Source organism: Mercenaria mercenaria, chromosome 2 (genome assembly GCF_021730395.1).
Source record: "Mercenaria mercenaria strain notata chromosome 2, MADL_Memer_1, whole genome shotgun sequence".
Taxonomy (NCBI): Eukaryota; Metazoa; Mollusca; class Bivalvia; order Venerida; family Veneridae; genus Mercenaria; species Mercenaria mercenaria.
Window position 1 is genome coordinate 31,708,117 of NC_069362.1, and position 27,858 is coordinate 31,735,974.

The 27,858-nt window shown below is 36.1% G+C and overlaps 2 protein-coding genes across 5 annotated transcripts; both read right to left on the reverse strand.

The window, feature by feature from the left end:
• Positions 1–26,236, reverse strand: LOC123563640 (tubulin polymerization-promoting protein family member 3-like). Of its 2 annotated transcripts, none has more exons than XM_053534139.1 (4): positions 26,099–26,236; positions 21,766–21,974; positions 21,364–21,538; positions 1–610 (listed from the first exon to the last, which is right to left on the reverse strand). In XM_053534139.1, exons 2-4 carry the CDS (start codon positions 21,963–21,965, stop codon positions 431–433), a joined length of 555 nt encoding a protein of 184 aa, XP_053390114.1. In that variant the 5' UTR covers positions 21,966–21,974; positions 26,099–26,236; the 3' UTR covers positions 1–430. The 2 variants fall into 2 exon arrangements, with proteins under 2 accessions (XP_053390114.1, XP_045212487.1); XM_045356552.2 differs by lacking the exon at positions 1–610 and adding an exon at positions 20,199–20,799 and having other exon boundaries at positions 26,099–26,232.
• Positions 3,166–18,698, reverse strand: LOC123563639 (uncharacterized). 3 transcript variants are annotated; one of them, XR_008369226.1, is made up of 2 exons: positions 17,697–18,698; positions 3,166–3,365 (listed from the first exon to the last, which is right to left on the reverse strand). XR_008369226.1 is itself a non-coding variant. In XM_053534123.1 (2 exons), exon 1 carries the CDS (start codon positions 11,476–11,478, stop codon positions 10,237–10,239), a length of 1,242 nt encoding a protein of 413 aa, XP_053390098.1. In that variant the 5' UTR covers positions 11,479–16,186; the 3' UTR covers positions 3,166–3,365; positions 6,700–10,236. The 3 variants fall into 3 exon arrangements, 1 of the variants encoding a protein (XP_053390098.1); XR_008369225.1 differs by having other exon boundaries at positions 17,692–18,698; XM_053534123.1 differs by lacking the exon at positions 17,697–18,698 and adding an exon at positions 6,700–16,186.
• Positions 26,237–27,858: the final 1,622 nt, after the last annotated feature.

Here is a 27,858-nt window from a genome sequence, read left to right on the forward strand (position 1 = left end):
TACAAGCATAAATCTTCTTTTTTCTGTAAATACACATAAAAAGTTAAGACACCCAATTCATAAAACATCTGAAACAACACAAAAAAAACAACAACAATAATTTATAAAACAAACTATATCTAAAAAGTCGGCTCGAATTAAGGTTGCCTAGATCAAGAGTGTAAATATTTATCACAGGAAACATATAAAATCTTGAACTTAAGTAAACACAAAAAAGTACTCCATAAAACAGATTATAACAAGAGTGGTAACGTCTTACTGATAATCCACGCCAAACAATTTAGTGTCGAGTTGCAAGTATTGATTATACACTAAAGGGATATTTTGGAAAGACTGTAATGTATTTCTACTCGTATTGCATTGGTGCGTGATAAAAACAACACTCTCGTAATCAAAATTCTATGAAATTGTCCATTGTCTTCTCCTTTGGTTACTTTTTGCCGTATGATCCTTCACCTTTGTAATTGCCGACGTAACCAGAGTTATCGGCAATATCAGCCCGGCCTTCTATACCCTTGCCCTTACCGTCGGCGTCAAATCGTTCCTTGTGTGCGCCAGTATACTGAGAGGCATCTGTCAGACCGCCTACATTTCCAGTAGCGGATTGTTTCTGTAAAGAGAACAATGGTTAGTGTTCGCCAAATTACTATACATGTAGAAAAGCTATTGCTCAGTAAGTAAGTATTCAAGTTATTATCTGCCTAGGAAGAGCTAAGTCTTTGGTTAACCTAACTACAACCTTTATTTAGTATATTATACACTCAATATGTGCGTACATTCAATAGGTGCGAATTAATGTTTGCGGTAGCATGTTATCCAAAATTATAAATGCATCTCTAGATGCCGCGTATATGCCCATTGCGTTCAAACATTCACGAATAAGACCGCTTCTAAGAAAGCCAAGCCTAGATTCTAATGTCCTAAAAACTATAGACCTGTATCAAATTTGTCTTTTCTGTCTAAAGTCTTAGAAAACGTGGTAGATGTTCGAATTCAAAATCATGTGAGGAACAATGAACTCCTTGAAGTCAATCAATCTGCTTATAAGAAATCCCACTCGACCGAAACCGCCCTATTAAAAGTCAAAAATGACATTCTTCAATCGTTGGATAAGAACAATGCGACTATTCTTGTGATGCTAGATCTCTCTGCATCATTTGACACTATCGACCACGGGACGTTGATTCATAGCCTAGCGCGTCACTTTGGTATTACAGCAAGTCACTCGCATGGATGACGTTATACCTTAGTGACCGCTACCAGACCGTATGCATAGACAGTAAGCTGTCACAACCAGTGCTCATGAAGTACAGTGTACCCCAAGGGTGTGTCCTGGGGCCAAAGAACTACACAATGTACACAAAACCAGTCGGAGCTATCTGCAGAAAGCATGGACTGAACGATACACAGTTATATTAATCCTTCAAACCGATTTATAAACAGAATGTCTTGAATGTTGAATGTTGAAGAGGACATCCATCGCGTTGAAAGTTGTTTAAAGGAAATAGTAAGTTGGATGAATACCAACATGTTGAAACTCAATGCTGATAAAACAGAATTAATCATACTTTCATCTGAACACAAAGCACAATCTGTTTCATGCATATATGTGACAAGTGGACGGCTCTGAAATCAAACAATCAGGCATTGTCAGTAACCTCGGTGCTTTCCTGGACTCGAACATGAGAGTGGAGCAACATTTGAATAGTGTGTGTAGGAATTCTTATGCACAGATGCGGCAAATTAGCCACATTAGACAATATATAACCGCAAACGCAAACAAATCTCTAATTAACTCTCTTGTTACATCACGTTTGGATTATTGTAACTCTCTTCTATATGGGATTCCATAACAGTCAATGAACACACTACAATATGTCCAAAATACGGCAGCTAGAATCGTAACCAGCACACCCAGATACGACCAAATAACACCTGTGCTGCGTGAACTCCATCGGCTTCCTGTGCAGTGTAGGTAGAATACAAAATTCTAACACATATAAGGCACTCCAAGATCAATCATCTCCTTATGTAGTGAACATGTTAGAAATATATACGCCATTCAGAAATCTGAGATCCAAGAAGAATGCATTAAGACTAGTGGTGTCCGAATGTCGGACAGTACGATTTGGCGACAGGAGCTTTCAGATAGGAATGCCCTCCCATCTGGCATAAGAGTCTGCAAGGCCTTGCAAAGTTTCAAAAAAGCGCCAAAAACAATTCTTTGGGAACTAATCTCACTAATTACCTGGTAGAATAATTTATGTACTTTGCCGGTCAATCAAGAACTCTAATCACGAACTCTAGTGTGACAGAATAATATAAACAGTGTTTTTTTTCTGTGGGATATATCATAGATGTTCTCCGGACCGTTTAGGTGGGGATTGACCCAATCATCCAGGACGGTTTGCATGCTGTGATGTATTTCACAGGTATTATACTGATTAATTCTGTCTGTTCAAAATGTAGGATATTTCTGTTTTAGCTCTAACCTGTAACTTTGATGGATCAATTCATTTTTTACGCTATTGTATTTACCGTAATGCAATTTTAAATTCATTCTATACTAGTTCAATTACCATTTTTATTGACCATTATATAGATGCTTTTATGTAAAGCACTTTTGAATTTATTTTTATACGAAAAGATTGCTATATAAATGTGGTATAAATCTCTCTATAATAATAATAATTATCCAGGTAACTGAAACCACCCTAAATGAGACAAAGGTAGGGCACAGATGTTACTCTTTGGGTAAAAAGAAAATCAAACGCTCTCCTGAAAGAAACAAGAGGACCATGATGGTCCTGAATACGCTCACTTTCCGCCGATACCCAGTTTTGAGCTATGCTGTCGTATTCTTTTCTTCTTTTGGCAATTTAGTGTGCTGTTTTTGATAAATTATCCACGTATCTTTGTTAACTAACATTGTCTGAAAGACATCAAAAGACTAGCAAGTTGATGTCAAAATCAGGTACCAAATGCATTTTAAGGGTATTGACTAAAGGCAAATGAACATATTAAGGATGAACTGAATGATTACCATGTTAAAAGTTCTTATCAATATGTTACAGTTTTCCCTCGTAAGTTACATCTAAACCATTGTTATCTATTTCATTCAAATGCATGCGTTAAACAACATAATTTTATAAAATCTACGGTTCCTTCTCTTTCAAAGCGGTGAACACGATGGCATCACAGATGAACTTGACGTCGTATTTCTTGTATCCTTTATCGAAACAATCGGCGACCAATTTGCCACTGGCCTTGGATGTCATCATTGTCTTGTCCTTGGATCCTGCCAAGGTACAGAACTCTTGGAATTTCTTAACTAAGTCATCTCCGGCGGTAGCCATTTTCTATTTCTGCAATAGAATACATGTCCAGATATCAAATAATGCTTAATAAATATTAATGTTGCATTTTCGTCGTTTCTGATACGATACAAAATATAAACTCAATTTTGTCTAGTGTTTACTTCATCTGACAGCGTAATCTAAGAAACTATCAGTTATGCAGTAAATGTATCGGAAATGAATTACATTGAATTTTCTTTTGTTATCATTTGTACCAAAAAAAACATGTATAGTTAAAAACAATCGGGATGGTCCAGTATTGCATTTTATCCTGTCACTTGCAGTATTTTCGCCCCGATATCAGGGTGCCGTATATCTTTCTTGATATACCGTCAGTTGACACGTGACCAGTGATATACGGTCAGTTGATCATGTGAACTTATGATCGATATTGTTGTCATAAGAAATTTTGCATTGAAACCATCACCATTGTGTTGGAAATGTCCGAACTAAGAAAATGAGTGGTCAAATAATGAGTTTTTATTCAAAAACGAAGAAGTTATTGCGATTTTGTCGTCATTATATAAGTGACGTCATTACGAATATGACGTCATTAAAACGGTTGTCGCATACTTATTTTTGTAAAATAAATTGCCAAATATCGGAAAATGAAGTAATGACAAGATAAATAGAATAATAGGTTAGTGCCTAAGATGGAGAAAGTTTATCTGGCTCGGCTCCGGACGTTATCAGGTTCGCCTTCGGCTCACCCGATAACCTCCTCCACCTCGCCAGATAAACTTTCTCATCTACGGCACTAACCTATTATTCTCTATACACCAGTATTGCACTTTTATAGTCGAGGTATACTGTAGTGTGTACGTTTCAGTGCTCATATGACCATGCTTATATACGTCAAGCTTTAGCAGATATACCAAAATAATGTACAGTTGTATGATCAGCTAAATGTTATGTTGCCTAGCGCATAAAAGGCATTATTACTCTCAGCTGCATATATTACATATATTGTAGAACATGTAGAACACATGAAAAGATCGAGCCAATACCAAATTGAGCTCAGGCAATAACAGTAAGTCAGGACACATGTGAAAAAAATTCAAGTAAAATTATCAAAAGTTGAAGGATAGTTAAGCGGTAATATCCTGTATTAAGCACAATGGTAAACACACACTATACTTTAACAATAATTCTGTACAGGAGTCATCATGCATATGAGATTGTGTAGTAGCAATAAAACATATAAAAACACGGCAACAAATAACATCTGCACATGAAAGGGGTCTAAGATATATACTAGTAATAATACTTGTTGAAATAAAATACTAATCATGTAAGTTCTGCTTCTGTACCACTCAATAAATACATATTCCGAACTGTTCAACAAAATATTAACACTGTATGAAAACAAATGAAACAGAAACTATGTACTTTTTACAAAACAAAAACAAACAAAAAAGACTAGAAAGAAAACAGGAACAAAAGAGAAAAAATAACATTAAAGTTTAAATACAGATAAAATTGTAATAACTTCTGCTTGGATATTTGATAAAAAGGTAAACCTTTGTAAGAATGAGTCATCAACATTTTTTCAAACCTTATTACATTTATAGCATATAAAATGTTCTTTGAAAAATCTATTCATGCGTTTCAGCGGCATTACTCAATTTATTCAAATATTTGTGAAAACACTCGATACGAGTTAGAATCTGTTAATGTTGTTGTATAAAGAAGTAAAACACGCATCATGAAATGGATGAAGCAGCGACAGAACCCATTGGAATGTCAGTTCTGAAAATGAGTTTTACTTTCTGAGATATATTACTTTTCCTTTAAAAACAATCAGTGAGAGAGATCCATTTCCTGCATGTACTTATTCATGTAACCATAGCAACACTATAGTTACAGAAGATGATATGTCTGTAATAAATGAAGCGGAAATATCAGGAAATAATTGCGAATGTGTGACACATCATATTTCACAATTATGTAATAATGTAGCATCAATACTATATTTTCATTTACTAAAGTAGAACAAAACATTAAATAAATAATTTGTCAGTTTAAGTGTAATGAAACACCAGTTTTATTACTGTTTCCCATCCGTAAAGGCACTGGCCTCCATATTTTGCCTAAAAATTATCTTTCTTTCAAAATGAAGTTTGGTCAAATTATGAACATTAGAATATGAGTTTTTGTTTCTAGAATATTTTAAAAATGCCAAATCAAGGAAAAAGATGACCGCGTCGGGAATCGAACTCAGACGGCCGCGGCACTTTTCGATTTTCGTCGTAAAAAGTAGTAAAAACAATTAATTCTCATGTGTTTCCATAACATATAGTCTGTCAGTAATAAAGTTTTAAAGAATTCTTAAGAAATATAGCATGAATTTTCAGATGTCTAAAATATATTTTTTGTTGTTGAACGATGTGGAAGCCAGTGCACTATAAACACTATAATTCTGTACTATGTAGTATTTCACATACACATAAACCTCCTTCAATGTTCACGGATTTCCACAGGGTTGACATGAAAAAAATGCACAGTAATTTCGACGGTATAAGGCCGAGTATTTTGATAATAAATTGCTGAATCAATTGTATTTAGTTGATCTCATTGGAAAGACTACATCGCATTGCATCAGTATTTGTATTACATTTTGGTAGAATTCGCCCAATTTCAGTTTGTCCTCAAATCATGAAACAGAAATTTCAAATTCAATAGGCTTAACCTTATCAAACGCTAAGCTGGAAATTGATTTCCAACTCGTCTGAATTAATAAACATGATTTTATAAACTTGCATTTTGTGCAGTTTTTGTTGATACCTATGATTTCAAATTACGACAACTCTTGGCTCATGCAGGTATTAAGCGGTGTCTGACATGTAAAAATGGTTATGGAGATGATCACTCAGCATGAAGACATCCATTGCAATAGATTATTTGGATCTTTTAGATTTTTTTTTTGTAAAATGTTTTAAAACTTTAGGCAATATATGATATATTCATTTTGTTTTGAACTTATTTATAGAACAAAAAACTTTGATCAGTTCTATGAAAAATAAGAAGTATCTATTTAGGTACTAACTAATGTAAATCTCGATACTGTAAGATTGAACTTGAAATTGACTTATGAACAGGTGTTATAGTACAACATATAATGCGAGAATAATTGGTGTTGTTAAGGGTTTCGGATAAACAGAACTAGACGAGTAGATGCGCTCTTCTATATATTTATTTTCTATGCTCATACACATGTACGGAATTATAATAATGTACAATATCATAAACGCACAATGCAATGACAACATTGCTTAAATAATTACTGAATTATTTTAGGAAATAGCACAAAATGTATTTATAACAATTAAAATAAGTTGCATACCGACTATGATGTCTTAAGCGTCGAAACCTTTAATATTATTTTTCATGGCAATGCGCCGCTTCTTAACGGAAGTAATTCAAACGTTGACATACGGTATAAACAACTGACGTAACGGACGTCGCGCAAAAATGTGCACGACGCGACGTTAACAAAAAGCGCCAAAAATGACGTCTGCTGGATTATCTAGTTTTAACAAGCGATGTTAAATAACAAATTAATTTAAGAATCAACATTTAAATGATTCTTACAGTGCCCTCCATGAAATGTCTTAATTTCATCACTTTTCACGTGTATTAAAGATACTTGTATACCCTTCAACAATGTGTTCATAATATTCAATATTTTAAAGCTTAACAGCTTGTATAGATTACAAACAATAATTAAAGTACCTGTATAATGTTCATTCAATGAATTAGAATTCACGTTTATACATATATACATTAATCACTCTGAGCTTCTAACAGACATAACTTCGTAATTGGTCTCACGAAGCTCGAGTTCCTAGATTGAACCTTACATTTACGTATATGCCCATCCCTACCCTCAATGATTTCGGTAACTCTGCCAAGCGGCCACTACCCTCTCGGTCCTTTGTCTTCCACCAGGAGAACCACGTCATTGACTTGTACGTCACGTGTTTCTCTCTGCCACTTCTGTCGAGTTTGCAGGGTAGGCAAATACTATTTAATCCACCTCTTCCAGAATGTGTCTGCTAGGTATTGGATCTGTCTCCACCACCTCTTGCTGTAACCGTCTTCCTTCTTGAAAATTCCACTCGGAATACTAGTATTAGACTTCATTAAAAGAAGCATATTTGGTGTCAATGCAGGCGGATCTCTTGGGTCGCTGCTTACAGGTGTTATCGGTCTGTCGTTGAGTATTCTTCCTGTCTCAGCTATCAGGTCAATAATTTCTCGTCTGTAAGTAGTTGTTCTCTCGCAAGAGCTTTGAGTATGGTGCGCGTAGACCTAATCATTCTTTCCCAAGCACCCCCAGTGTGACTGGCATGCGGTGGGTTGAAGTGCCATTCTACAGCATGCTGCACCATGATTCGTCCAATCTTGGACTGGTTCCACTCATCTATAAACTTCTTTAGTTCTTTGTCTCCGCTCACTAAATTTGTCCCATTGTCGCTATAGATCTTCTCAGGATATCCTCGCCGGCTTGAGAATCTTTGATAGGCCGCCATAAATGAATCTGTTGTCAGACTGTGTGTCACCTCGATGTGGACTGCTCTGGTGTTTAAACAAGTAAACAGACAACCATATCTCTTCGAGCATGATCGTCCATACTTCACCATCAAGGGACCGAAGTAATCTACACCCACAAACGTAAATGGAGGCTTGTCAGGTGTCGTCTGTTTTTTGATCAATGGCGCCATCTGCTGGGTAAGTGGAGGATTGTGTTGTCGTTTACAGACGAAACATCTTCCAAAAACTTTCTTTACAGCGCTGTGACCACGTAACATCCAGTAATATGCCCGTGTTTCTGCAAGTACTTGCTGACTTCCCACATGACCGTTGTTCTGATGGAAATAACGGATAATAAGCTCTGTCAAGTGATCAGCGTGCGGGAGGATAACTGGACACGTGTTATAATCGGTGTTGTTCTGTCTTCGATACATTCGGAAGAGTCCGTTTACTAATACGGGGTTTAACGTTACTAATCGACTGTCCTTCTTAACAGGGTGTCCTTTACGTATATCTTCTATTTCCTGTTTAAGGTATTGGACCCGTAATAAAGTACCTCCTTTTTGAAGAGTATTCAATTCCTATCATAAACCTTCTTTGACTGCAATTTATAGGGGTGCGTAGGTTCAAGCCCCACTGGGACCCATTTTTCTCTCCATATTTTCCTTTTTTTCTAGTAAGCTTTTACTTCTTTCAAGACTTATTAGATGGATGTTTTGTACAAAAGCGGAAAATTTTCATTTTATAAGCGATTTCTTGCTGTTCAAAGTGAATTTACCTCTGAATCAGGAGGGGTAGAGTTAAACATCTTTAGAAATACTGAGTTACATACGAAAAAAGTTCTCTAATTTGCCGTCATTCTTCAGGGTACATATTGTGGAAGAAATGCAGGTAGGTTTTACTATAGCCCCAAGGTTATTTTTGAATGAAGTGAGCAAAATTCAAAACAGACCTACAGGATTCGACTTTAATTTTTCAATGTTGGAGTTAGAATTCTGTATCATTAAATCTGTTTACTTGAGGCACCCTAGAAAAAAAGATATTTACAGTATTATTTTGTGTTTTATAATTGTTAAACTATAGTTTGATGTTTCTTTCATCACTATTAATGTTGTAATGAATTCTCTGCAAACATTTTAGATAGTGACCATCACATTGAAGTTTGTCTCTATTTGAGCTTGAGGAAATTCCATAAATTATACAAAATTTATTAAAAACGGCACGGTAAAAGTTGTTTAAAATTTGCAACACGGTTCGAAACATGGTCAACTTAAAGAATATATCAAGCAAATGCCATTTTTAAAACATTACTATTAGGGGTCCAATACCTTAAAATAGGTATTCTGTATATGTCGCAGTATGGCATGAGAGGCGTTTAGTAACTCGGATGCACTTAGATCGCGTTGTTCTTGTTGTTCGTCTGGAGTCAGGTGATGTCGTCTGCAGTACTTCATGAACCTCAGTAACCACGCAACCGCTCTCCGTAGTCTAGTCCAATCAGAGTAGTGCCTGATGAAATTATTTACATGTAAATCATGTTCTGTATTCAAAGCCGTCACGTTAACTGCAACATCATTCTTGATTTCAGAATCGCCGTATATTTATTCTGGCTCATTAGGTAATCGAGGCCAACTCGATTCCTCGTGAAGAATGAATTCTGGTGCGTTTAGCCAAGTGCTGATGCCATCCATATCACTCGGGTCAATTCTCCTAGAAGCTATATCGGCCAGGTTCGAACCTGAGTCTACATACCGCCACTGCTCTGGACGTGTCGTTTCGTGAATGTCACTTATTCTGTTACCAACAAATGTCTTGAACCTTCGAGTAGTGTTGTTAATGTATCCAAGAAGTATCATGGAATCCGTCCAAAAGATGGCTTGATCGACCTTTAGGTCCAGTTCCACTGACAACATGGCATAAAGACGGCAGGCCACAACAGCGCCACATAACTCTAACCGTGGAATAGATGCTTGCTTTATCGGTGCTAATCTTGACTTCCCAACTACCAGCTTGCAGGCAATTTTATTGTGTTGATCAGTCAATCGTAAGTATGCGCATGCGCCGTAGCCTGTCTCAGAACCATCACTAAACACGTGCAGCTGTACGTTCTTCAATTCGCCGAAATGACTAGGGCGGAAACAACGATTAATACTCAAGTGTTCCAAATGAGGTAGGTTGGCTATCCATCGTTGCCACTCGTCACGTTCTTTCTGTGGAACTTCTTCATCCCAGCCTATCTTCTGTCTACACAGGTTTTGCACAATCGCCTTCGCGCGTAATGTTACTGGTGATACAAATCCTAGTGGATCAAATATCGAACTAACTATGGAAAGTATACCACGTCTCGTCAAGGGTTTATCTGCAACTTTGATTTTAAATGTAATAGTATCGTCGTTAACATTCCAGTTGACGCCCAATGCACGGTCACTGGGTAGTACGTCCCCAGGGTCGAGATTAACAGCGTCGGTGCACGTTCGGAATCCGGAATCGTGTTGAGTAACGTCCGACTGTTACTTATCCATTTTGTGAGTCGGAAACCACCCAAATGCATCAGAGACTGTAAATCTGCTGCAAGGTTCACTGCTTCCATCTCAGATGGGACAGACTTCAAACAATCATCAACGTAGAAGTTCCTGTCAACTGTCGATATAACCTCGGCTTCAAATTTATCTGCGCTATCACTGGCTGTTTTCTTCAGTGCATACGCCTCACAGCTAGGGGAGGAAGTAGCGCCAAACAAATGAATCCGCATACAGTACGTCTTAGGTGTCTTGGACATGTTTCCGCCAGGCCACCATAGAAAGCGAAGTGCGTCACAGTCCTTCTCACACACACGAACCTGGTGAAACATCGCCTCTATATCAGCGGCACAGTCAAATACAACACGAACCTTTCCGGGTTTATTCACGTTCGTCACCGGATGGTGAGGCAAGTACCATATTCTTTTCGACTTTGAGCCTTCATTAGTCACTTCTTTGGCATAGCCTTTGTCTATGTAGTCTGTTACTGTCTTGGTGTACATCTCATGTAGCACGTTGTCACGAGAGAGTTTCCTTTTCAGTTGATGAAGGCGCGCATGCGCAAGTGTTAAATTATTCGGCAAACTAGCGTCATCCTGCCGCCACGGAAGTCCCATCTCGTAGTGACCGTTAACGAATGATAGTGTAGAATCTATTAGACCCAGTGCCCTCTTGTCTTCTACTGACATGGAATCTTTCTGGTAATGGGATGTGTCGCTGAAGTCGGACGTCGACATACGCTCAAGTTGTTGTTGTAGTATTACGTCACTGGACTGGCCAAAATGAATGTTCACCGGTTCTCTTACATTTGCTGCTCTTTTCTGTTCAGTGCTGGTCCGAGGGATTGGTCCACGCACTGCCCACCCAAGTCGCGTTCTCACTGCGTACGGCTCACAATCACTTCCGGTGCGCACATCCAATGGAATATGGGCTTCCGGTGTATCCGTACCAATCAGTAACATGACTTCATTGATGTTAACGTCTGGAATCTTTATGTCCAACCAGTAGGGTATGTGTCGAATATCGCTAGCGGTGGCAGCAGAACGCGTTGATATAGGCAACTGCTTCATCGTCCAAGCATTGTTGAGCTTAACTTCGTCATCGCCGGGAACAGGACTCACCGTTAAATCAACTTCCTGTCCCTATGTAGTACTATCAGCGGAGTTGACAGTCGATATCTTGAATGTGACGGGTTTGCTAGGTACATTCAACTTCCGGATTAGTCTTTCATCACACAGAGTCTTGTCAGCACCATCATCGAGCAGGGCGTAGGTATGACAGAAGTTACCGTCCCCACCCTTAACAGACACTGGTATAATCCCCAGACATGTTTTAAGAAAGGAGCCATTTGTGGCTGCGCAATTTACTGATTGTTGCGTAACAGGCGTTTCATTACTTACTGGAACCCAGCTATGTAACAATGTATGATGTTTTTTTGTTCAACCAGATATAGTACATAATTTCTGTTTCCTACATTTGCTAGACATATGATTGCGTTTAAGGCAATTAAAACACAGTTTATACCTCAGAACATGTTTCTTTCTATCCAATAAAGACATATTTATAAACTTATGACATGATGCTAGGTCTATACATGAACCAAAACAACCAGAACATTTTCTTTCGAACTTTGGCTTTTCATTTTCAGTACATGTGGACAAAGTAGTCACTCTATCTTTTACAACATTTCCAGGCAGAATATGTGGCTGCTTAGTACCTTTATACTGCACATTTTCTTTAACAATATCAATACCGTACACTGAACTAGCCACACGTGACCTCTCGTCAATGAACCTTGTCAAATCAGAGAAACTTGGTTCTCTCCCAGACTCATAGATGGAGTGAGCGATATCAGCCCATTTGGTTCTCAAATGCATAGGCAGACTACAGACAAGTCGCCTCAAATTTTCTGAGTTATCTATATCAGAGACAAAACCTATTTGGGATAGAGTCATTTGACATCTTTGCATATCTAACGCTAACATAGACAGTGCGTCAACATCAGAGGCCCTTACCTGTGGCCCGTATAATAGTTTATCAATGTAATTTCTTGCGATTACATGCGGCCTACCATAACGAGATTGTAAAATTTCTTTAGCTCGTTTGTATCCATCATCAGAACTTAACAATACACAATCCTCAATACAGGATTTAGCCTCACCAGAACAATATTGTATCAAGTAACTCAATTCTCGACTATTGTCATCATGATGGATGGACTAGAAGTTACAGATTCGTCACTGTGAAGTTACATATTCGTGACTGTGAAGATTAGAAGCTCGGGAAGTTATATTAAGAGGTTAGTGAGTGCATTATAGAACTGCATTATAGCAATATTGAAATTCCAATGGAGCAGACAAATTTCACAGCAGCTAGAAAGTCGCGCACTGCATATCTTTCACAGCTAACCAGACACATCAAAGAACTTGAAAAACAAATGGTATCTTATGAAAATGCAGAAAAGGTGAAAAAAATCTATGACCGTTTATGTGAAAGATACGAACTATTTAAATCGGCACAAATCCAGTGTCTAGATCTGTGTGAAGATACAAATACGGTGGGTACTTTAGAAAGTACTTTCACAAGCCAACAGAATAATTTTATTGAATGCAAGGAACATTATACGGAATGGCTTAAACAGTTGCAGACCACAACGGCAGACGACAACAGATCTGTGCGCTCTAGTGCCAGTTCTGTACGGTCGGCACGTTCAATGTTACAAAGTGCTAGAGCTAAGAGGCTTGTTGCAGAACATCGTTTAAAAACTTTAAGAGAAAAACAGAATTTAGAACATAAACAAAAGGAACTTGAGAACCAACGCGAACTGTTAGAACAGGAGAGCGAGTTGGAAGAGGCTAAAATCGAGGAGTCGGTATTTGAAACTTCCGGAAATCAGACGCATATAATGAGCGGATGTGACACGAATATTCCGACTTCCGGCGGCACACGGAATCAAATGGTTAGAGACCACCAATTGTTTTCCCATAGACTTCCATTGTAACATTATGGCGTGTACGGCCTTCCATACATCGAAACATGTATATCTAATTACAAGTTTTTCAAGAACTATCTTAGTTCTACCAAAATATCGGACGAAAAACATATGAATAGTGATACTTTATTTAAGTAATTTTTGTGTGAATGAGATGACCCCCTGTTTACATCATTGACATGGCGGGAGAAATTCGTTTGATAAAACTTTTTTTCAATACACATAAAATGTAGCAAATTTTGTCAAAATGTGTAATAAAATACTGTAAATGCAGTGAAAAAATAATCACTTCCTGGGTGTGTTTACATGACTGACCAATCAGAACGCACAGACGTTACCTTATTCCCAGGTATACACTTACCTCATTCCCAGTAAGTTCCCTGTACTTTTTTGAATTGGTGGTCTCTGACCAAATGAGAAATCAAACATGGCGAAAATTGTTAAGAGTTTCGGATAAACAGAACTAGACGAGTAGATGCGCTCTTCTGTATATTTATTTTCTATGCTCATAGCATGAAATTCCAACACATGTGAGCGAGCGATTCTCTGAAACAATGTATGTGACATTATTTATTATACGCTCGAAACATAAAAAACATATACATGTACGGAATTATAATGTGTGTGTGTAGATCGTTTCCGCTTTTGTTGTAGCGTTGACCACTATGTGCATTATCGTTGTCATCACAGGTTGCTTACACAATGTGCTTTTTCACTTTTGCTTCTTTATTAATATGAAAATATTGTATTAAATTTGAGGGAAGTTGTTTCAATGTCATTTAATAAAATCTGCCTGATGATTCTATAAATGCTGCAAAAGCTTTGACAAGTTCTTCTTTTGCAGTGACTGTCACATCCTCTATTTCTCCTGCCAGTGTAGACATGGAAATGGTGCTGCAGTCTATGCTATTCCTGTATAGTATGTCCTCAACTGTCCTTTCAAGTGTATCTCTTTGTGAAGAGAATCTTAAACATTTGAAAATGTAGTGATCAACTGTTTCTGGAATTTGCATTGTTCACAATACTTGGATAAGTTCTTATCAATTTTAGACCAATGATTTCTTAATTTACTGTGACCACACAGCAGTTGGTTTATTATTGAAAAGTTTTTTCTGTCTTCTTCTCCTGTACAGTTCCTTGATCCTGCCCTGCTGAAAATTTCTTGTATGGTGTCTGTTTTATCTGATAATAAGTATTTGTTGTTCCATTTTTAACAGCCTTACTTTTCATAGCAGTCACAGCTTCTCTAGCATCTAACATCCATGTCTCTTCTGTTTCTGCCATGCTCATTTCTGTTGCAGCCATTTTTGCTTGTTTGTCAGCCAACTCATTACCAGTCAAATTTTTGTGTCCAGGAATCCAGTGAACCTCTGTATGATTTTGTCTCTCTTCAATTGCAGCTAAATATTTCTTGATGTTACAGATGGCCTCAATTTTGTTGGTGAGGATTGCAAAAAGCAGACATGATTGTAGCTTGGCAGTCTGTAAATATATGGATCTTTCTACCAGTGATTGTATTTATATCAGCCAGAAATTCCAGTGCTATCTCTATTCCCACTATTTCCCCTGAGTAGTTGTTACTATTTTTGCTTACTCCCCTGTTGAGCAGGATGGGTATAGAAGAGTAGCCTTCCAAGTAAACTGCAGCGCCCGCTCCAGTTGGACCTGGGTTGCCAAGTGCTGAACCATCTGTAAATGCTAAAACCGTGTTGTCATCACAAGAATCTATTATCTCTCTGATATTTTCTACTTGCATTTCTTTGTCTACTTTGAAATTATCTGTATGCACATGTTCCCTCCTTCTTGACAAACCATAATGTTCTCTGCTATATTCAAATTCTCTTTCTATATTTTCAAGCTTCAAAGTGCCCCTCAGTTCATTAAATATTGTCATAAGCAGTTGAAAGGTAGTTGGTTTCCCTTTGTAACTATTAGTGTCAGATAGCCAATTGTTAAATTCCTCATTTAACCAGGGTCTGTCTCTCTCTTTTCTGCAATTCTGATGACCTCTTGTGCCTTTATCAATTTTATCTGCAGGTCCAATGGTATACAGTTTGTGAGGATCTCTAGTGCCTCTGTACTTGTACTAGACAGGCAACCTGACGCCTTTACCATGGCACTTCTCTGAATTGATCCGAAGCATTTATTGTAGTCACTTGAAGCTGTAGGAATCACTGCCACCCCATAGGTAAAAACTGGCTGGACAAGGGATTTATATAGTTTCATATAGGTAGACTGAGTACATCCAGAGTTTTGCGTTACAAACATGTCTATACTTTTTAAAGCGCCAAAACCAGCAGCTGTTTTCTCCTTGATATGTTGTTCAAATTTAGGGTTATCATCAATGATTATCCCTAAAACCTTTTTACTTTTACTAACAGTGATTTCTTTGTTTTTCAGGAAAATGTGTGTATTTGTCTGATCAAGGTTATCTCTATTCTTTCCAAAAACAAGGACTTCAGTCTTTTCTGGAGCAATTCTCATATTCCACTGATCACACCATCTTGTTATTTTTTCTAAGTCTAGGTTAGTTTTGAGTACTGCTGTTCCAATATCATAAACGCACAATGCAATGACAACATTGCTTAAAATAATTACTTAATTATTTTAGGAAATAGCACAAAATGTATTTATAACTGTAACGGGCACCGCCTTCCTAAGCCGGTGTTTAGGGGACAAGATCAGTTGGTAAGAGAAATACGAGTACGGGGTTCGAATCCGACTCGGGAATAAAGTTCAGAACTTAAAGTAAATCAACAATTCAAAAGTAGATATCACATTTAATATTCAACCTGTGTCTTATCCCAACTAATATACAATGTACATATTAACAATGTATAAATCCTACATGTTAACGTTAGCAAGTGAGGGAACTCGACGCTTGTGCAGCGAGAGAAAGAACCCTCCCGAACAATCATCGTTTACACATTTTATGCACATTTTACCGCGTAAAAAGATCTAACAATTGTTTCATTGGTCGCAGCAATAGTATCTAAGCAACGTATTACAAAACAAAACTTCGTAAGGTGTTTCCGTAAGTGCAATTGACCAACCATGCACAAGATGACATACAAGTGATAATGATTGGTTATTAGCGGTGCGCGTTCCAATCAAATGCCTCGTATCAGCAGACGACATTTACTAGAAGTCAAATAATAGAACATTAGCCGGTGTAATATAAAATATGTATGTCATCCTAGCAGGTCATTTATTCAGTTGAAGTTGTACCGGGCCTGTTACATAACAATTAAAATAAGTTGCATACCGACTATGATGTCTTAAGCGTCGAAACCTTTAATATTACTTTTCATGGCAATGCGCCGCTTCTTAACGGAAGTAATTCAAACGTTGACATACGGTATAAACAACTGACGTAACGGGCGTCGCGCAAAAATGTGCACGACGCGACGTAAACAAAAAGCGCCAAAAATGACGTCTGCTGGATTAACTATTAACTTTACTAGTTTTAACAAGCGATGTTAAATAACAAATTAATTTAAGAATCAACATTTAAATGATTCTTACAGGTGTAGTGACTTTAAAACTGTTATGTCTCAAAATTGAACTTGATAGAGGGACACGACATGTAATTGGATATAACACCAATATTTGAATAGCGGTTGTTACGAAATTATCTAAATTACGAACTTTTGTAACCTTTTTTAAAGATACTTTTAAAACATTTAAACCTGAGTAAACACAAGCGATCTTTGTTAGCCGAGTTCAGATGTGGTATTCTACCGTAAAGAGTAGAAACATTTTGAGCAAGGCAGTTGTGGATGTGCAAAGATTTACATAATTATATTTTCCTTTGTCCTGCAGTGGTAATTTATTATACAGACTCATATTGACATATTTTATACTGTGTGGTCATAGCTTTTTGCCCGACGTAGTGTGTGCATGCGCAAAATTTTACTCTCGTTGATAAGGACTTTCGCCAAACCCTTTATATTATAAATAAAAAATACCTCACGCAAAATGCTTTAATGCTCCAAAACTTATAGCTTAACTCAATAACTTTCCTCTGTAAAATGCGTATTGTATGTCCAGTCAAGTACAAAAAACTAAATGCTTTAATTGATTTAAGGCTTCAGTTCAAGATTTTTCATCAGGCAAAAACATATAATATACCTATTGCCGAACATGGAATAATACATATTATATGACGGTTACTGTTACAAGACAAAGTTCTAAACAGTTAATGATTCACTAAATTCAGTATCTGTTAGAACTTATGTATTGTTTGTTTTAATATGGTAAAAATCTAAATTATATTAAAAATAATAAATACCTTACGCAAAATGCTTAAAATGCTCCCAAACTTAATGTGTAAACTCAAGAACTTTCCGGTGTAAAATGCGTATTTTACAAACGATCAATTGCTTTTGTTGGCTTATTGAATAGCATGCATGCATGAAATATGATCTAATGTGCAATATGTGTGCACATGCACAAAGATATTATCGACTTCGTGTCTATTCAATACTTGAAGTTTAAATGAAACAAGATGCATGTGATTTGTTTTGATTTGAATCTTAAAGAAAATACATTCTATAAGCAGATCGTTCGGAAACACAACACAACCCAGCTAAATAATGCCAGACTGAGTCAAACGGAGTGTTCTTGGGCTAATGAGATTCAACTGTGCATTATTCCTCAGACTCCTTGTATCTGATTAAGCGAATTTCTAATGAATTCCATGATCTTAAAGAACCAGAAAATATAACAAGGACTTGGAGACTTTTTATAGCCCCAGCACGGCATTTCAAGATTGCCGTTGTGATAATAGATATTTGGAAGCATGAAAAGCAACGAAGCAAACTTATAGCAGACTCAGTTTGCTTGGCGCTTTCTATCCTTCAAAAGCCTCTTATTTTAGATTTTTATTTCAGATTTATTTTAGTGATGTATATTTCATAACTTGTCATAAACAGACCAGTCAAATCGAGTTTGCTATTATTTTGCTTGATCACGTTCTATTCTTCCGAAGGATCTTCATACAGATTGTATTCAGTTCACATACCAAGCCCAAAAACTATGACTTTTGTTTGGGAATAAAAAAGAGTCATTTATTTCCACTGGTCAATATTTCCGAAACTAATGAAAGCATTTGATTTAAACTTCCTACAAACCTTTGAAATCACGCTGCAATGTTATGCACCAATTTCCGTATACCTCTGTATTGTATCTGGACAAAGTTAGTAGCCCTGTGGACTTCGAATAAATGACAAAATTGTCGTTGACTAACTTTGTCTTAAAGATTATTTAGACCGCACCATGAGAAAACCGACATAGTGCATCTGCGACCAGCATGGATCCAGACCAGCCTGCGCATCTGCATATTGCGATTAGGGAAACCGTTAGCGAATAGCATGGATTCTGACCAGACTGCGCGAATGCGCAGGCTTGTCTGGATCCATGCTGGTCGCAAATGTACTATGTTAGTTTTCTCATGATGAGGCTCATTTCCTTTTCTTCACTTGGAAGATGCCTAAAAATTGACATTTTTTAAAATAAATTCCTTTTTAGAAAATGTAAAATTTTGTAAAATGCCATTTGCATGCATTGAATTAGAACTTCACAGACACTATTTGCATACATATCTATACATGTACTTAACCTGATTTGAGCGGCGAGAGTTCTTCTGATTTTTTTTTTCTTCTTTGTACTTGTATATAGATCGAACATATGACTTGTGAAAGTAATAGTACATGCGTTTTGGTCACCTGAAAACGATCCGTATGCGCTTTATCCCACATAAACTTGAGCGTCCAGTCTTATACAGGCACATTTCTTTCGTGTATTCGTATCTACTAAAATTACTTTGTTCCTGCAAAAGTCGTTTCACTGAGCTTTGTGTTGAAATCTATTTCCGTCCTCTTGATGCCTATGCTGTGGAACTTCTCGGGTGTTGTTCTGTGACTGTGGTTGAGCTTTTCTAGATAGCTGCAATGATCTGTGTCAAAAAAGTGCACATGGTTTCAAAGTATATATACAGTGGAACCTAGCTAATCCGTACTCTTGTAATCCGGAAACCTGTCTAAACTGAACGATTCTCGCGGTCCCATATTTTTTTCTTCTTAATTTAATACAAATATACCTTTGCAATCCGGACCCTTGCTACTCCGAAAACCGGACAAGTGTTTTGGTCCAGTTTCCTATAAAGTAGTTGAAAATTACCTTTCGGATCCGAACACCAACCGGACCCCAAAATTTTGACAATACACAAAGATTCAATAAGGTGCGAAGTGTCATAAAATACCGACAAATGTTATAAAAGCAGTGCAAACGTTTGTAATTGCTTCCGAGACCAATTAGTTAAAGACTTAGAACTACTAGCCCCTAAATCATTGCTTTGGCATCATCTAATTCTTTCGTGTTAGGAAGACATCCCGGACCTGCGAAAGGTTAATGGTTCTAACCAGGGTTTTGCCCATATCTGAGATAACGTTATGAGGTAAGCATGGGTTTTCTCCGCCTATAGAGCTGAGAAGTCATCATTTGACCTAGAGCCAATGTCTGTTTGTCATTAAACCTCAAAGAAAAAAATCATACAGGTGTTCTTGTTGTTTATCCTTAGTTGTGGTGCTATGTTCTACATTTTTACGAATCATTGTAGCCGTCATACTACCAACCAAATGTTTGAAAGGTTAATTTCAGTGCCGTCGTACAACAGTAAAATTTGCATGCTTCTGTTGATGTATTTCAAGGTATAGTCTTTATGATACATGGTTTGACACTTTTTCTTTGGTAAAATATGGCCGTTTCATGCTCATAATAAATAAAGTACACATAAAATAGATGTAAATACATATTTTTTCTGTAAATACATATAAACAGTTAGACACTCGATTCATTAAACATCTGAAACAACATAAAAAAACAATAATTTATAAAACATAAAATATATTTAAAATGTCGGCTCGGAATTAAGGTTGCCTAGATCAAGTGTGTAAATATTTATCACAGTAAACATATAAAATCTTGAACTTAAGTAAACATAAAAAGTACTCCATAAAACAGATTATAACAAGAGTGGTAATGTCTAACTGATAATCCACGCCAAATAATTTAGTATCAACTTGAAAGTATTGATTATACACTGAAGGGATATTTTGGAAGAATGTAATGTATTTCTACACGTATTGCGTTGGTGCGTGAAAAAACACCGCACTCGTAATCAAAATTCTATAAAACTGTCCATTGTCTTCTTCTGTGGTTACTTTTTGCCGTATGATCCTTCACCTTTGTAATTGCCGACGTACCCAGAGTTATCGGCAATATCAGCCCGGCCTTCAATACCCTTGCCCTTACCGTCAGCGCCAAATCGTTCCTTGTGTGCACCAGTATACTGAGAGGCATCTGTCAGACCGCCTACATTTCCAGTAGCGGATTGTTTCTGTAAAGAGAACAATGGTTAGTGTTCGCCAAATTACTATACATGTAGAACAGCTATTGCTCAATAAGTAACGATTCAAGATAATCTCTGCCCAGGAAGAGCTACTTCTTATAAAAAGAAATGTAAATAAAACTTTATCTCCTTTTTAACTCGAAATAATCACTTTCATCTCTAACTAAACAGCTCGAGTCATATATACCAACCTCTTACATGAACATATCATGTAGAAACGGGGCAATCATTTCAACCTAGATTCCATATGTGCTTCTAAGGCAGTAGCGTATCATGCTGATCGGCATTAATTCTCCCACATTGAATGAGCACATGCGTTGACTATACTATTTAACCTTGGTTAAATCTAACTATAACCTTTATTCAGTATATTATACACTCAATATGTGCGTACATCCAATAGCTGCGAATTAATGTCTGCGGTAGCATGTTACCCGCAGGTAACTGAAACTACCCTAAATGAACAGATGTTGGTTTTCAGGTAAAAAGAAAACCAAATGCTCTCCTGAAAGAAAAAAGTATGGTTGTCAGAAGTTCTCCTATCACACTTACAACAACTTTCACATTTGGTCCACCGCCAGATATACAACTACATAGATCATCTTTGATGGTTGCAACTTCCGGGTCGTCGGCAGCAATCTTCGTATTCTTTGTTTTCCTCTTGGCAATTTCGTGTGCTGTCTTTGATATATACTTATCCACGTTACCTTTGTTAACTACCATGTGTCTGAAATGAGGCCATAAGACTAGCAAGTTGGTGAGCATAAATCAAGGTATCAAAATGCATTTTAAGGGTATTGAACTAAAGCAAATGAACAAAATAAGGAATGGCCTTGAATGGTTTTACCCAATCTGTTAACATTTCTTCCTCGTAAACGTTAACATCTAAAAATACATTTTCTTGTTTCAAATGCACTGCTGAGATGAAATGTAAACATAATTTATAAAACTTACGGTTTTCCTTTCTCTTTCAAAGCGGGGAACACGCTGGCATCACAGATGGACTTGACGTCATATTTCTTGTATCCTTTATCGAAACAGTCGGCGACCAGTTTCCCACTGGCCTTGGATGTCATCGTTGTCTTGTCCTTGGATCCTGCCAAGGTACAGAACTCTTGGAATTTTGCAACTAGGTCATCTCCGGCGGAAGCCATTTTCTATTTCTGCAACAGAATGCATGTCCAGTTATCAAATAACGCTTTATAAAAAATCATTTTTGTTGTCTGCTGTACCATAGAAAATACAGTTTAAATTTTGTGTGGTGTCTACTCCATTTGACAGCGTTAGTTTAGAAATTATCAGTTATGTTGTACAGATATTGGAAACAAATTACATTTAATTTTCTATTTTTGTAATCTTTATATGTTATAGATGTATTTATAGGATTTAAATTTATTCATCCATTTCAACGGCATACCTTCATTCATTCAAATATTTACGAAAACACTAGATACGATAACCGGTCAGTATAGGTTCATTGGTATCTCTCCTGAAAAAAATACCTACTTGTCCCTCACTAAACACTTTAGTAACGTTCAAAGTATATCTTGTATAGCAAGAAATTAGCATTTGTTGTTGTTGTTGTTGAAGTTTAAAGAAGGAAATAAAAACCGCACCTTCAAATTGATCAAGCGGCGACAGAATCCACTGGATTAAGTCAGTTTTAATGAAAACATCTGAAAATCAGATTTACCTTTCCGAGATATATTAATTTTCCTTTAAAATAGATCAGTGACATGAAAATCCATTCAAAATTTACTGTTCTGATATAATTCATATGAGATCAGATCCATTTCCTGCATGTACTTATTCACGTTACCATAGTAACCCTATAGTTGCAGAAGACGATATGTCTGTAACAAATAAAGCCGAATATCAGGAAATAATTGCGAATGTGTTCAGTACACGTCATATTTCGCAATTATATTATATAAAATACCAGTTCTGTACATTTCATTACAATACTAATGTACAACAAAACATTAAGGTTTCGATGGAGGCCTTGAGAAACAAGAATCAAACAACACCAAATCATAGAAAGAAAGAGTTGTTTGACATGAAAATTGAACAGCATGTAAAACATGTATATTACTTTACGAAACAAGTGTCAGCATACTGATATAAACATTGAATTCCGGAAAAGGGCTGCCTAAAGGGGCTCCACTTCCGGACAGTTAAACGCCTTTAAAAACTCACCATTTTCAAAGAACTGTTACACATGTTTGTTTTGATGCATTTACAATAGCGTGCGAGTGGTGAAATTTCACGTAACAAGGTGGAACATAGTTTTCAGCAATTGTTTATCTTTATTTCTTTACAAATGGCATTCATTTTCAAAGGGAGACAACTTTTTCTCAAAGATTACTTAAAATAATCGGAAAAAGTTGTTTCCCTTTGAAAATGAATGCAATTTGTACTTAAAATAATCGGGAACAGTTGTCTCCCTTTGAAAATGAATGCCATTTGTAAAGAAATAAAGATAAACAATTGCTGAAAACTGTGTTCCACCTTGTTATGCGAAATTTCACCACTCGCACGCTATTGCAAATGCATCAAAACGAACATGTGTAACTGTTCTTTGAAAATGGTGAGTTTTTAAAGGCGTTTAACTGTCCGGAAGTGGAGCCCCTTTAGGCAGCCCTTTTCCGGAATTCAATGTTTATATCAGTATACTGACACTTGTTTCGTAAAGTAATATACATGTTTTACATGCTGTTCAATTTTCATGTCAAACAACTCTTTCTTTCTATGATTTGGTGTTGTTTGATTTTTGTTTCTCAAGGCCTCCATCGAAACCTTAAAAGGTTATAAAATATCAGTTTTAATACTGCTTTCCTGACTGTTTAGTGCAACACTAAAATGCTGCACTATAAACACTTAGGTATCGAATAAATGTAGAATTTTTTTTTTTATTTCATAAATATTTTATAAGGATTGAATGTTGATGTTTTTTCTGGTATCCATACAGGTGAAAAACATACCTTATAACTTATCGCATACGTTTAGCATATAACCCCTTCAATGTGTGCGGATTTCGGCAAGTCTGACATTAACTGAACATTGTACAGTAATTCCTAAAAAGTATTAAGTCGAATATTGTGACAAAAACTGATTAATTATTTCCATTTAAGCCTGTCTTAGACTTTGTTAATCTCATTGGAAAGACTAAATCGCGTAATATTGCATTGAGATAAGTATGGTAAATCAGTATCTCTATTGCGATTGCCATGTATTACATTTAAGTATAATTCGCCCAATTTCAGTTTGTCATGAAACAGATATTTCAAAATCAGTAGGCTTAAACTTATCAAAAGCTAAACATTTACAAACTTGCATTTTTGTGTATCTTTTGTTTATATTCATAAATGATCTTTGCTGATAATAGCTATACTTGTGATTGCAAATTAACGACAACTCTTGGCTCATGCAGGTGTTAACCGGTGCCTGACATGTAAAAAATGGTTATGGAGATGATCATTAAAGATATCCAATGCGCATCCTTCAATGAAATAGCTGATTCTGCAAAAAAAGACTCTCAGATTTTTTTAGTAAAAGTGCACATTTATACCGAGTCAAGTTACCTACTAGTATATATAATAGGTGTGTACTTTTTCAAAATCTAAAAAGAGGCACTGTTTATCACATAAACATGTTCATTAATGTTTACGTACTGACTATATGAACTAAAAGTTCATATTTTAGATATAAAGACGTTTGAGTGTAATACATGTTTATCTATTAGAAGATAAATGAAATATGTTTAAAATAAAATCTGCTTACTCGCATATCAAACACAAATGAAATATTCATTTTGTTTTGGTCACTGACGCAGATGTTTACAAACAAATATACTTATCATACTAGGTATTTATCAATGTAAATCTATAAAATTATTTTAAATAGAGCACTTTAATTTAACTTATGAACGGGATACAGTAGATCACATTATATATGGTAAATGTGTGATTATATCGATCTCGAGTTTGAAGTTATTTGTTTATTAGCTGTAAACAAAATAATGGAATTGGAATTCCTTATTGCAGAATTGTCAAGTACAATTGATCTAGCATCACAAGCTGATATTTTATGGCGTATATTATTAAACCACGGTTCTCTCTCAATCGGGCCACAAATAGAAACAGTTTTATGGCATTTTATTGATATTCTCGCAAAGAATAAACATTGCGGTATGTTGTACATGGTTCTGCAATAAATAACGCTAATCAATACATAGTGTGGGAAACATCCAGCTAATAATTCTTACATTCGTTTCTACTTCGATTCGCATATAGGTATTGAAGAGTGGGTATGCAGAGTTTCTACAGCTGTACAGAGTTTGCTTTTCAACATCTTACAATGAGAAATAATAAAATATCCCGTATGAAAATGTTCGAAAAAGTGTCCTTAAAATGCTATATTGGATATCGTGTTAAACAAGCCTAACTCAGTAATAACTCTTTTCCAAACATTGCGTACTTCACTAAAAAACAAAAAACAAAACAAACAAAAAAAATCCAGCTTTAAACTAGACATTAATCTGATTTACAGACAACTCGTCCCCTGGTCAACTACACGACCTGATATCCGTTAATCTTCTCTGATCAAAATCTTACGTAAAATAAATGATAAGCAGTGAAACATTTAAGGGTGCATATGAAAGACACTAGTGAGATAACAGATTTAATTAAATCAATTCAATTGTAGATTCAAAAGATTAAAGTTGAATATAGAAAATAGAAAAATAATGACTCCATATATAACACATACGACTGTTAAGAAAAAAAAAACATAATGTATGTTACATTTTTTTTAATACGAGCGATGTTCCTTATTGCCTGCACAATGTGTTTTAAGTGATCGAAATGTTCTTTGTACCGTACATCTTATAAAATAAGTACGGCATTATACCAGTTAAAAACAGTTATAACATGACAATGTCTATATAGGGTTTGATTGTCTATTCTCGAAATGAAATACTAACTACAAAAAACATACGTACGTTTATTTTTTGTCGTTTTTAAACTATTATAAGTTATCAAATAACCACGTTAATATCGTACATAATGTACAAATTGCTCAAATAAAACCGTGTTTTGCCTGTCTTTGAAAATATTGATGATATTTTTTTCGCGGAGATTTTTTGTTTGTTTTGGATTGCGTGTTTATCTGAAAAATACGTGAAACTTAAATTAAAGTCATTTCTGTCAATCCCAATTATAACTCAAAATATGCCAACTTCAAAATATAACGCAAACTTTTAAGGCAGCTTAAATAAAATAAAATTTACTTTTCCCCGTGTGTATAAAATCCAAATATATTTATAATAGAACTAAGTTCCCAATTCCAGTTTTATGTACCTTAAGTCCTGTTGGCAAGCTAAGATTAAGTCACGTGACCAAAACAAGGATTACATAAGGATTTTGCCCACACAATCGAACGATTTGATAGATAACAATAATCTCTCGCTATAGCACTTCAAGGTATAGTCTGATTCAAAATGACCTCACCGGCAATGGCCATTTATCAGTAAAATAGCAACGATACTTGACAGACTATTTTATGCGCATACTATATACATTAACTATCAAATTATCATCACCACCCCAACACCCCTCCCCCGCGTTCGGCTTGCATTTATTTCAAAATCCAACTGTTATTTGAAAGACAAGTTAAATAATGACGGCTGAATGTAAAAAGGGATTAAAAATAGTGATATTACTCCGCAAGGACATACATAACTAACGGACAATAACCCTGGTGTTACTATGTAGATTCCGACCCGATGTAAAGATGAAAAACTCGAGCAAATACAAACATTTCCATATAGAATCTACTAAAGAATGTTTAGTTCAACTAAACTATCACATGTATCAGCTGCCGATAATTTAAACCAAGTCAGGGACAATAACTCTAGTCATACTAGGCTGAGTTCGCTCACCATTACCACGATATGGCAATGGAAGGACAACAGATATAAGTGAATATAACCATTCGCACCAAATATCAAGACAGAATATCAAGCTGAAGTGACTTACCATTGTTAGTATGTTGTTAGTATGCAGAAACAAGATGGACACTAATTGCAGTTTTTAAGTTATCAAGCAAATACAAACATTTATACATACAAGTAAAAATGGTCATTAGCTGGATGTAACGTAAAGATTAAGCTATAGACAAAAGATGCTGCTTCCATTCAATTCTGGAGTTGATATGTCGAGACCATTTACTGATACCAAACCTTCTGTTAACATCAACATTTATATATTATGATGTACATTACATAAGCTTGTATAGTTTGGCAGAGATATCAGCAAAATATTCGTTTCTAACCAAAATCTGGGACAATAACTCTGGTCATACAAATCTGACTTTCACAATACTTGCCTGAAAGCAGCTACACTAAAACTAAATATCAACTCAATTTGACTGGCTGCTGAAGGACGGACGGTCGGAGGGACACTCAGGACAACAACAAAACCATATTCCTCCGTTTTTCACTAAATTAGTTTTGTCATATTGTTTCTGTATGCATACAAAAGCAGCTATTTACTTTATAACTTTTTCAGTAAATTCGATCTGCAATAAATACATGTACAACTCCTGCAGAAAATTTATTTTGAATCTGACTATAAGCCACTCAACTAGTTCATAAGTCCTGTGTCAATAAATTTTATAGCAAAGACAAACTACGGTTAATATTAGGACCACTTCGCTTGTACAGTTCCAAAAGGAGACAAACATGACAAAACAGCTTAGAAATTAATGTTTAAGTCCTTTAAACTACTAACATTTATTTAACACTTGATATTTTGTGGAAAATTTGTAAATATTAAAAAAAGAATTTTTAGAGATAATCAATATTCCCGTTATCCTAAAGTACAACTCTTGGCTCAGTAACGTATACCGACATGAACGGAACAATGCATAATTAACAAGATCATGTACAATTTTGGGAAGCATGGGGAAATATTTTTGTGCACCAGTGAGTCCTGCCATTCTCCTATTCAGTCCTATAAAGCCTTCATCGTAGCAGTATCATATCCGTCC

Excerpts from the sequence above, each read along its gene's own strand:
- LOC123563639 (XM_053534123.1), bottom strand. The coding sequence starts at position 11,478 with ATGAAGCAGTTGCCTATATCAACGCGTTCTGCTGCCACCGCTAGCGAT.
- LOC123563640 (XM_053534139.1), bottom strand. The coding sequence starts at position 21,965 with ATGGCTTCCGCCGGAGATGACCTAGTTGCAAAATTCCAAGAGTTCTGT. Across the intron at positions 21,539-21,765 it reads TTGAAAGAGAAAGGAAAACC|ACACATGGTAGTTAACAAAG; the intron begins GTAAGTTTTATA and ends GCCTCATTTCAG. Across the intron at positions 611-21,363 it reads GACCAAATGTGAAAGTTGTT|AAACAATCCGCTACTGGAAA; the intron begins GTAAGTGTGATA and ends TTCTCTTTACAG.